Source organism: Rissa tridactyla, chromosome 2 (assembly GCF_028500815.1).
Source record: "Rissa tridactyla isolate bRisTri1 chromosome 2, bRisTri1.patW.cur.20221130, whole genome shotgun sequence".
Taxonomy (NCBI): domain Eukaryota; kingdom Metazoa; phylum Chordata; class Aves; order Charadriiformes; family Laridae; genus Rissa; species Rissa tridactyla.
In genome coordinates this window covers 101,650,621-101,662,384 of record NC_071467.1, presented here as the reverse complement: position 1 = coordinate 101,662,384, position 11,764 = coordinate 101,650,621, and the positions used below count along the sequence as shown (strand labels likewise).

At 49.6% G+C, this 11,764-nt stretch overlaps 1 protein-coding gene across 1 annotated transcript; it reads right to left on the bottom strand.

Annotated features, from left to right (window-relative positions):
- Nucleotides 1-6,257: 6,257 nt before the first annotated feature.
- On the bottom strand, nt 6,258-11,161 carry LOC128906124 (tektin-3-like). The gene is made up of 8 exons (XM_054192986.1): nt 11,095-11,161; nt 9,796-10,403; nt 9,207-9,290; nt 8,910-8,980; nt 8,517-8,660; nt 7,791-8,013; nt 6,776-6,930; nt 6,258-6,474 (listed from the first exon to the last, which is right to left on the bottom strand). Exons 2-8 carry the CDS (start codon nt 10,372-10,374, stop codon nt 6,258-6,260), a joined length of 1,473 nt encoding a protein of 490 aa, XP_054048961.1. The 5' UTR covers nt 10,375-10,403; nt 11,095-11,161.
- Between the last annotated feature and the right edge of the window lie 603 nt (nt 11,162-11,764).

The following is an 11,764-nucleotide window of genomic DNA, read 5'->3' as shown; positions in this document are numbered from 1 at the left end:
AGATATGATTTCAGTTGTAAGGTTTATCTGTTTACTTGCCCAACACCCTATCTTATTCAACATATTTAATGCCGTTGCTGTTCCTAGCGAAGGAAGAATACTTAGCCCTATTCTTTGTCCGAGATTCGAAAATGTTATACGGTCGTCACAGGATGGAGTGAAGGTATGAACTGTTCTCTTGGCTCTGTGTTTACTGTGTGCTCTGCTCACTGTGTCTTTGGCCGTACGCAGGCCTCTGCTCGTAGATCTGCCACATCTCCCCCTTTTTTGTTTAACACCAGACCATTTATTAACAAGGTCGCCATGACTTGTGCTTCTACTTGTTGTGACGCTCTTAGCAGGTTATATACTAAACACAATTAAAAACAGAATCAAAAAGAACCCTGCTAAGGCAATAAATACCCAGATTCCTAAATTTAGCCCAGAAAGCCAATTTCTTTGGATTTACCCACGAGAAATCCTTTTGTAATATTTCAAATACATTGCGGTTCATTAAGTCTTGAATCTTCAGTATTTGAGCTTTTAGCTGACCATGTAAAGGACGAATATTTTGTTGCAACGACATGTCAAAAGCACCTTGGAGATGGTGTTTAACCATTTCTCAGCCATGTAGCAACGTATTCCAGGGGAGAGATGTAACACAAAGTCTTCGAGAGTTGTACTCCCAATCACAATACAGAGAAAGACGTGTTTTTAATGCATTTTGCCGATTCCCTATCCATATTACTGCTGTTTTATACCTTACTCGCGTTAAATTTACACAATAAGATTGATTACATTCTTGTATACTTGCACATTGAGCCAAAGCAAACATACGGATGAGAAGTACAGATCATTACAGAATTTTCTTGCTCACAACTTCTATTTGTTGCAGTATTATCTGTGGTTAGCATGCACCCCGACTTAAGGTGCTTATAATACACCTTCGGTTGTTCAGGCCATTCAACAGTTCTTACAAAATGTCGATCTACTGCTGTGGATGGCAAAGAAGACATGTTTACAAAATTTAAAACATGAGTTGCTTTATACAATCACTCTTGAGGTGTCATACCTACGGGATTCACCCTTTTTTGTTTAGCAAGCATGGTTTTTAAAGTTTGATGCATACGCTCCACAATTGCTTGCCCAGTCGGGGAAAGGGGAATACTGGTGACACGTTTAATACCTCATATCTGTAAAAAAAAAGGCCTGTACTTTAGTGGACACATAAACTGGTTCATTATCAGTTTTTATAGTTTTCGGTACTCCCATGACTGCAATGCATTGCAACCAATGTCGAATAACATCACAAGCCTTCTCTCCTGTATGAGCAGTAGCTACAACAAAGTGAGAAAACAAATCAACTGAAACATGTCCAAATTCCGTAATGCGCGTAACATCGGATTGCCAAAGTTCATCAGGTGTAAGCCCTCGTGGGTTAACCCCCGCAAATGATGGCAGAGGAGCCAGCTGCTGACAATCGGCAAAAATACCCACTCTAATGCAGTCAGGCCCTTTGCGAGTGCATCATCCCACTGTCCTGTCAGGGCATAAAGTTGAAATTCTTGTAGGAAGGTGTCCAATGCGTCTTGCAGCAGTAGTAGACTATATCTTATCTGCAACATGCTGTAATGCCTTCGGAGCTGTTGGGGTTAATGAACATGGAACTTATGGGGGGGGCGGGGGCAGGCACAGTGCTTCAGGGCATCCCCTGTACCTTCAAAGTGCGCTCATGTCTCTCTCCCCCTCGCTCATGTCTCTCTCCCCCTCTCTGACCCGAGACAGCCCCCCTATATCCTGCACTGGATTGAGTGGAGAAGTACAGGCTAGAGTCGCTGCATGCGTGGCCAGTGCATGCAGCAAGTCCCACCAGAGTCTCCTGCACTGGACTGAGTAGAAAAGTACAGGCCAGAGTCGCTGCACGCATGGCCAGCACATGCAGCAAGTCCCACCAGAGTCTCCTGCACTGGACTGAGTAGAAAAGTACAGGCCAGAGTCGCTGCACGCATGGCCAGCGTATGCAGCGAGTCTCACCAAACTCATGATCCAGCTTTGCTAACAGCAGCTGTCTGATACATGACCACATTGTTGTAATCCCTTCTTGTTATCTTCTTCTGTGAAGGTCGGGTTCTCACGGATACACACATAGTTTTTAGAGCAACATATTCTACAACTCGTACAAGGGTACGATGCAAAGCGGCATTTACAACTGATCGTATAATGCTTATTAAACACGGCAAACAGCGTACTAAACATAACAGACAAATTCCTTCCACATAGGCAATGAGTATAATTTGCTTCAACCAGCCCCACCCCCAAGTCCATCCAGCAAAGACATTTCACCCAGTGGTCTCCACAAGTTGCTGGTTCGGTCGGTGCAGTTCCTGCAGCTGGGCATGGATGGATTTGGAGTGGTCACTTAGATTCATACAATACAGTCCTTTAAAATCTTGACAACCATGTCTGTGAGCTGAAAGCAAAAAACCAGTAGCAGCTCTGTTTTGCAGCGTCGCATATCGAATACTATCTACGTCTAGCAATAACTCAGAAATAGCGGTACTAGTAGCATTGTTAAACTTAGCCTTGGCAGCAAGAGAGTCCTTGTTATCACGAATCCTTGGCAGCAAAAGAGTCCTTGTTAGCAAGAGCGCATGCGGACTCCCTGTTCTTGCTGGTACTGTGCTTTGATCTTTTTCCACAACAGGCCAAGATTCTCAAGCAGCTGGATAAGGTGTCTGTGAGTCCATTACAGGCTTATGTCGTCCAAATGTTTTCCTTGCCAGCACCCGAGACTGAATAACAATTGGTGTGATATATGTGTTTTCCAGCACCCAGGTGCGAGTCCCTTGAGTGTATTTACAATCCTCCTCGCCGATCTTCTGTTGCTTTCCCATATTCCACCCCCTTGCTCAAGAGACCGCTTCTGCTGGGTTCATTTTAGTCTCGCAGGGTATAACAGAGAGCAATCTACTAAGGCATGCAATAACATAGACACATATAGGAAAAAACCAAAAACTTATCTCTATGGTACTGCTTTGAATCAGGTGTCCTATTTCTCTTTTTCTGATGCTTTCTCGTAATGCGTATGGCATACTTTTGTGCTAACGTGGCACATTTCGAATCTAATTGGTCCTGTTTGGTTTCTTTTTTTTTTTCTTTCTTTTTCTTTTTTTTCTTTTTTTTTTTTTCTTCCATCACTTACGACTGACATAAAAGTCTGCCTTTGCAACAAGAGCTCAGTTTCTCATTTTTCCTTAAGTTTCTCATTTTCCTACAGAGCATCCTATAGATTTTGGCTCAACTCCTTTTCCCAATCAACCATGATCTTACAGACAAACAACAACCAGCGATACGCCCTGCACAGGCGAGCCGTTCCCAAGACCGTAAACATGTCGGCTGGTGAAAACTCCCCCAATATTTCAGGACTTCCATCGGTTCTACGGCCCATCCTGGTGTATCTACCTGGGGCGCGCTCGCCTTACGTCTAAACACTGTGTATATACAAACTTCTTCACTTGACGGAGTGTCAGCCCTAGTTGCATACGAGAACAGCACCACACCGGGCAGAACACCTGCTCAAGGGGAGTCACTAATGACACTGCACACAACAAAAGCAAACAGTAGCACAGATGCTGATCAGCAGGTGTAAGCTGGCGCCCACACACACTTACACAGCAGACTATAAAACCAGCACTTCTATCTCAGGGAGACGACTGGGGAGGGGAGGAGGTGAGGCGGGCAATGGCAGGAGCAAACAGCTCCGGCTCTGTCCTTCTCTGCTGACGTTCTGCCTCCTCCATCGGCCTCAGGTGGAGCAGAGGGGATCAGCAGGGGATCGTCCCAGACCTTCGGACCTGGCCTGTTCGATCCCCCTCCCGTGGGCTGTAATGCTGCAAAAGCCCCGGCTGCCGTGGCTCACTCCGCCTTCATATCTTGTAAGGTCGATAACACCAACCACCATGTCGTCGCTAACGGTGATGCCTCTTTGCCTCCGTTAACTTATCACTTCCCACAGTTTTTTCCCAACAGCCTCCCATATTTCTGGTTTAAAAGCTGTCTGGGGCTCTGGTGCGAATCCGTTCTCTCTGCACCATATTAACAACCTTCGGAGCATACGCTCATCGTATGTCACCCCTCTCTTAGAGACGATATGCAGGAGAAGTCTTAATATAGCCCCTTCTTCTTTTGTTACTTGTTGCCCCATCTCCCGCCCCGGGTGTCCGTGGCCACGTCGTCTGTTTATTCTGGATTGCCGCCCAGTCCGCCCGGTCTCAGTCCAGCTGAGCCGTCCTCCAGCCGGTGGATCTCCTTCTGGGTCTTCCGCCCCTCGCGTTCCATTGCTCAAGCCAAGCGCCGATCGGTATCACGTCGGGGTCACTATCTGAGGAGAAATAACTGGACTCCAGACAATCCAATGTGAATCAACAGAAGCCGTTTATTAAGCACAGATCATCATCTTTTATACCCTGTATATGCCACTTGCTTATTTCTGATTAGCTAGTTACACTGTCCACGCGCTGTGCATGCAGTTCGTTCACACATCAGATTGGTTACAAGAATTCACATAGTAAATTGCTTAGTCATTAGCACAACATGTTTTCTACCTTCTCAGTTCCCGTTTTTCCCATGTACTAATTCCATCTTCTACCACCTGTTTTGCCCTTAATCTAATCTCTCACAGTAGGGAGGCTGGCTCACACGGCCATTTTCTCTCAGATACATTCCTACATGGGGATGCTCTTCTGTCCACCCATGCGTGTGCAGGACCTAAAAGTGGCACCTTTTGGCTCGCTGGCATTGCCTGCTATTAAGAAATTCCCGATGGCAGACCTGTACGTGTGTGTGCTTAGGTATTATTCAATTATTTTGTTTGCTCACTTTGTGAATCCCTAAATCAGTTAATGATTAAATGCTGCTAAAATTCAACCTCTCAGTCTACCTTACATCATTAATAACTTTTGCTAAATCATAACCGTGTCAAGTATTTTCATCCGCGACACAATAGTTAAGGATGATTGCAGGTAGTTGCTAAGGAGAGGATCAAAGGGAATTGTTTGAAGGAACATCTGTAGCCTAATTATTTGGTCTACCTGGGACACTAAGACCTTAACTGAACATCTAATCAAGATGTTTCTCCCAACAACGCCACTTTGGCAGTGAATACCCAAGTCCAGGTGTCCTTGACTGAACCATCTTCATGATAATACTAAAAAACACAGCTGCAGGCCAAGAAGCCCCTTGCCCAGGTGAAGACCCTTCCTCCAGGCAGGAGCAGTGATTGAAGATATGAGACTGGTGTGTAAATTCCTGAGCAGCCCTTGTAACTGGGAGTGTACTGCCTTGTGACTTTGGTGTCTAAATACATGGAGGAAACCGGCATGGGCTGTGCTTGATGTGTGGGGATCCACCGAGCACCGGGGCCTGAATAAAATGCAGAGTCTGCATCAGTGGACAAGGGAAGAGCTACGGATATCACCTATCTGGACTTCTGCAAGGCCTTTGACACGGTTCCCCACAACACCCTTCTCTCTAAGTTGGAGAGATATGCATTTGATGGGCGGACTGTTCAGTGGGAAAGAAACTGGCTGGGTGGTCGCATCCAGAGGGTGGTGGTCAATGGCTCGATGTCCAGTTGGAGAGGAGTGACAAGCGGTGTCCCTCAGGGATCTGTACTGGGACCAGTGCTGTTTAATATCTTCATCAATGATTTAGACAGTGGGATCAAGTGCACCCTCAGCAAGTTTGCAGGTGACACCAAGCTGAGTGGTGCGGTCAACATGCCAGAGGGACGGGTTGTCATCCAGAGGGACCTGGACAAGCCAGAGAGGTGGGCCTGAGCGAACCTCATGAAATTCAAGAAGGCCGAGTGCAAGGTCCTGCACTTGGGTCGGGACAATCCTCCTTATCAATACAGGCTGGGGGTTGATGTGATAGAGCAGCCCTGCGGAAAAGGACTTGGGGGTCTTGGTTGATGAAAAGCTGAACATGAGCCAACGATGTGCACTTGCAGCCCAGAAGGCCAATCCCATCCTGGGCCGCATCAAAAGAAGCGTGGCCAGCAGGTCGAGAGAGGTGATTCTCCCCCTCTACTCTGCTCTCGTGAGACCCCACCTGGAGTACTGCCATTTAACCACAAAATTTAACACACCAAATGAGCGTTTAATTTCTACTTGGGGCTTTCATCAGGAAGTGAAAATCTAATCATGGATTTTCAAAGCATCTTATCAACACTGGGGATCCCTCCCGCAACAGAGAACGTGAGGTTGGCTGAGCCCAGCCTAAACAGAACCCAGCAGCCGCGCAGTGCTGGGAAAGGTCTTGCGCATCCCCATGCACTTCTCCTGGTCGATGAAGAGCGAGTTCGCTTTGATGGCCAGGTCATGCTGCAAGACCGACTTGGCACGAGCCAGCATTTGCAGGGTGTCCTCAGTGTCTCTCAGACGCTGCTGAAGGCTCTGGACCGTCTCATCAATTTTGTGGACCTCGTTGACAAGGCTGGAAAACAGTAAGGAACCCTGATTAACGGTCCCATCACGTGGGTGGTTTCGAGCCTGGTCCTGCTGAAGGGCGTCTTGGGCACAGGATCCTTTGTGCCCAGCCTCCTTTGTGGGTGCAGAGCTCTCCCAGCACCCAAAGGCTGGGATACCTGCTCATTCCTTTTGATTAGAGCAGAGCCCTTCTGGCAGGACTATTTAGGAAAAAAATCCCATGACTAGTTTTGTCATCCAGTGATGCTCCTGAGTGCTACTACCCGGGACTCCTCAAGGACCCTGCCGGCCCCGTGCTCCTGCCTTACCGGAGCTGGGCAGTGTCCCGGCACAGCTCCATGTTTGGTCTCCGTGTGCGCTCTTCCAGCCGGGTCTGAGCCACTTTGAACGGAGGTCCTTGGTCCCTCATGGCTTTTTGGATGGCTTCCATGTTCATCTCCATTTGGAAGATTTCCCGCAGCGTCTGCCGTAAAAAAGAAACACATGCATGAATGAAAAAATACCTTCTCAAGTGACAACATAATTTCCTTTTTCTCCTGTCCGTCTGCAGAAAAAACAAGCCTGTCTTTGCTGGTGCTGTCACGTCAGAGGAGGTGTTGGAGCAGTGATGGACACAGTGAGTTACCAGCTTCCCAAAGCTACTGCTTGCAGAAACTGATCATCCATCAATAGCAACTCAGAGAGGGAAGGTTTTTCAGGCATGAAAAATTTTCATTTTTCACTGAAGGACGTGGCACCAGCCCGCAACGCTGCCAGCCCAGTCTCCGTTCAGTGAATCAATACGGTGTGGAGCACTTTTCAGGAGGCTTTCCATGAGACCCACTGGTCCGAGCCAGGTGTCCGTCACTGCTCTCCACTTCCTCTGCTTGGCAGAGCAAGCACACGGATACCCGTGCAGCAACCACAGAGCACTGAGAGTGAAAGCACGTCCTTGGGGGAGAAGCAAGCCTGCGAACCCCCCGGCAGGCAGCCCAGCAGAGGCCCAGCAAAGACTCTCTGCAGGGCAGCCAGCGCTTCTGAAGTAACTCCCAGGAGATGCAACCAGCGGTGGCCTTTTCTGCTGGAAATCCCTGTGCTGCCAGGCTGCCAGCTAGGATGCGCTAGCAAAAGACAGGATCCCTTGAGATGAAATCACAGTGCCAGCTCCTCCTGCTCCAAGAAGAAAGTCCCCAGGACTTGGAGTTTCTAACAGAAAATGACACTATAACCAGCTTCCTGCAGCCACCGTTCCTCTCCTTGGGCCAGGTCTGCGTGGAGGGTCCTGCTTCGGAGGTGTCCCTGGGAAGTGACAGTGTCACACCCAAAGGGAGGGGTTCAGGCTACCTTGGCCAGGTGGGTCTGAATCTTGCTCTTGGCGTCGGCTGTCTCGGCGATGCGGCTGGTGAAGGCGACGTTCACCCTGTTGAACTGGCACCGCATCTCGTTGGCCGTCACCTCCAGCAGGTTCCTGGTGTTGTCCCGCAGCTTGGCAGAGGCCGCCCGTTCGCTCTGGGAGCGGAGGATGTTGCCATCCGTGAATTTGACCCAGGACTCCGGCACCGAGATCCTGGGAGGAAGGCGAGGCCCCTGGTAAGCCCCTGCTGCTGAAGCTGGACGTGGGCAGGCAAGGACCCTGCCAGGGAGCAGCGTGGGTCAAATGTAGCTTTAATCTACGCTTTTATTTTGACCATAGGTCGTGTTTTAGCCCCAGCCGGCAGCTAGGACCATGCAGCCACTCGTGCAGTTCTCCCCCTTTCCTCCAGAAACCCAAGGAGAAGAAGGAGAATAGGAGGGGAAAGGGAAGGGAAAACTTGTGTGTGGAGATAAAAGACAGTTAAGTAGAAGAACAATAACAGAAAGGAAAAGAACAGCAACAATAGAATAAGAATGAGAATAATAATGATGATAATAATAATGAGCAGAGAGAAATGGCCCCTCTGAAGCCGGTGTCTCCAGGCAGGATGGACCTGCCTTTACAGTGGACTGGGGACCAGCAGCTCCCTGCCAGGGAAAGGCACCGCGCATCCCCGGGACAGCTTGCTGCTCGCGTGCCACCCAGCGTGCACTCACGTGGCATCGACCCGCTCCACCCCTCGGTAGTAGCTGATGCCGTGGGAGGTGTTCCTCAGGTGGTGGCACTTGTCATCGATGCGGTGGGCCGCCTGCTTGTTGGCCAGGTCTCTCTCCAGCTCGTGCTGGGCCACCCTGTTGGACCTTCAACATGCAAACAACAGCCATCGGTGGGGATGTACGGGTGGAACGGCTTCCTCCCCGTTCCACTTCCCCGCAGCTCCCGCCCGGGCAGCTCTGTCCTCCCATGAGCATCACCGCCCGCTTCCCATGGAGCCTGCGTGGGTTTTACAGCTGCGGGGTGTGGGTAGAGGTCGGGGTCTGCTGGGGGTTCACATCCCAACTGCAAAGGCCCATCAGCCCTACGGCATGAGATAAGGAGCTTCTCCTTACGTGAGCTGGGCTTTTGCCTTATCCAGGTACTGCTGCATCCTCTCCTGGCACGACCTGATGACATCCACTTCCTGGGCAAAGGCAAAACATGTAATGATGTCATCTCTTTTATTAGACCAACTAAGAGAGCTGCTGCATGGGGGAACACCGTTCCCTGGCCCAGCGGGTTTTGGGGGTTGGAAAGGTTGAGCACCTCGCCAGCAGTAAGGAGCCAGGTAGGGAACAAGGGTGCAAAGCCTCCTCGGGGCAGTTTAGGTAAAAATAGCTTTCACACATGATCTGAGTTGCCAAGCTTACTGTGAAGAGCTGTTTCTCCACGTCATCATGGACGAGGTCGATGCCCATCCTCTTCTCCCGCTGAAGCAAGCACTCCTGAGCGACCTGTTGGGGACATGCCATGACTGTTGGCTGCAGGGGCAGGGTTCTCTAGAGGGATAGTCCCCATCTCAAGACGGGACAAAAACGGAAGAAAAAAGTGCCCCGGGCAGCTGGTTTAGCTGACAATGAGCAGCCGAGCTGCAACATCAGTGTTAAAGCAACGTGAGGGAGCACACGTGTCCCTGGTGCAACCGCAGCTGAATGCAGGGCCCTGTGTCAGCCTTCATGCTGACCTCGCCAGAGCCTTGTAGCAAGACGTGGGCTTGTGTCTCCCAAACCAGGATTTTGGATGAGCTGCTTATAAAAATAGTGGGTTCTGATGGGCTCAGAATGTGCTGATAGGAGATGCAGCAGATGGCAAGGGATTTGTTGATCACTAACTAATGGTCTCTTCCTAAAAGCTTTCTAGATGTTACGGAGCTGCAGTGAAACTTAACTGGACGTCTGAGTGGCTGCAGATGTTTCAGCAGTGGGCTACAGCTTGCAGGCCACTGCACAGGGTGCTTACCTGGAGAGGGGCCTCCGTCTCGGCCAAGGCTCTCTCCAGCCTTTTCTTCAAGTCCGTGAGGGCGTTGGTCTCCCCGATCATCTCACCCAGCTCACGGCAGAGCTCCGATTTCCAAAATCCAATATCATGGACACGAACTCCCAGGTTTTTGGTGCTTTCTCCTTGTGTTTTCTCTGTCTGCTGATATTTATCCTGAATCATGCGGGAGGTATCAACTCTCAGACGCTCCGCGTTGTGCTGGCAAGTTTCTGACTCTGTGTAGTTGGTCAGGTTGGACCTGTGCCAGTCCTCAGGGGTGTACCGGGTGATGAAGGTTGTTCTGTTGGCAATGACAGGAAGCTTCTTGCTGGCGGTCATCCCCTGGGAACTTTTGGAAAAGGGAGCCAAAGTTGGGTTGATGGCAGCTGGTTTGTAGTAGGTGCTGGGCATCCAGGGGAGGCCGGAGCTCTGAGGCAGCGGGTAGTAAGGAAAATGGGCCTTATAGCTTGAAGCCATGGCACTGATGGCAGGCAGAAACTTGCTAGGTGTTGATCGTGGATGGGCGTACGTTGCCGTTAAGGGAGATCGACCAGGCTGCATTCTTGAACACTGCTCTTCAGGTACGTGTCCTGCACAGAGGAGCAGAGAGAAGACAACCGCACTCAGTAAGCTCCTGCACTTGCCTTCCTTCTTACAGCAACACGTGCAACTTGGAACACAAACAGCGATGCACACAGCACCTACACATTGCCTGCACAGGCCTAAAACTCTTGTAAGCAAATCCCTTCTGACAGCGTCCCAAGCATTTGTATCTAGAGAAAGATCTGACTTTGTTGCTCATATCTCGCATCAGGTCTTGAAATGGGGAAAAAAACAATCATGGCTGCTCAAAAGAGTGACAGATATTGTGCCCTCATTTTCCTTCAGTCTGTCAGTCCCGTGAAACTGTAGCTGCTGATTCTCTGCTGTTCATCTGCTTCTTTTGGCTGGGTTTGGTATCTGCTGATCTTCTAGTACTCCACGTGTCATTTTCTCTTTCAAAGTGCCATTACCAGCCCCGAGAGCTGCGCCCCTTTGGACACACAGCTGCTACCAGCCCAGCGCGATTTGTGGGTGAGGGACTCCATCCTCATCCCTCCATATTCACTTGCATTAAATGCTCAAGTGAGCAGTCTGCAGGTGAGCAGAGCTTTGCAGGACTATATCCAAATTTGAACACACACACACACACACCCCCCGTCCCCTCCCCCGGAATCTATTTCAGCCTCAAAAGAACAGCCATCTCTGTCTTGCAAAAGAAGAAAAATGTCCATGGCTCACCTGATGTAAAATCACTGCGCTTGGAAAGGAGATATCCCACCAAGTCCTTTCAGAGGGCTTTGTAAACGCCAGCCTTGCAGTAGCCCTAGGAGGAATGGCCACACGTGAAGATTTTGATACCAAGAACTGTGGGTGCTATTGCTCTTTTCAGATTGAGGTTATCAGTCAGTTGTTATCAGAAACATAATGCAGAGGGCCACCAACTGCACCTAACACACCGAATGTGAGGACAAACACTCAGGAGGGTAAGTTATGCTCGGTGGGAAGCTCTTGTAAGGTTGCAAGTGTCACCCATGGGCAGGAATAAGTCCCTGTGGCTGCCGTAGCCAGCTGGACGTGCCCTTCTCCTAACACCATCCCATCCCCACTGCTCCCAGCCTGGCTCAGAGCCCCAGTGAAAGATTAGGACATAAGATCCCTGGATGGGAGTGGGGTAGGACATAAAACTTGCGCTCAATCCTATTCGTAACAGCACGAAAGCCACTCCATTCCTTTAAAAATGGCGTGTTTGCAGGGAATAAACCTGCCCGTAACAGTTTGATGCATTCAGAAGAACACTGTCTCCAAATACAGCTACTAAATAAATGAACAGCAAATGCAGGAGAATAACGGGTCCTTTAGTTAGGGCAAATCCCAGGAAAATCAGGATGAGTCAGAGGGCACAAGTGCA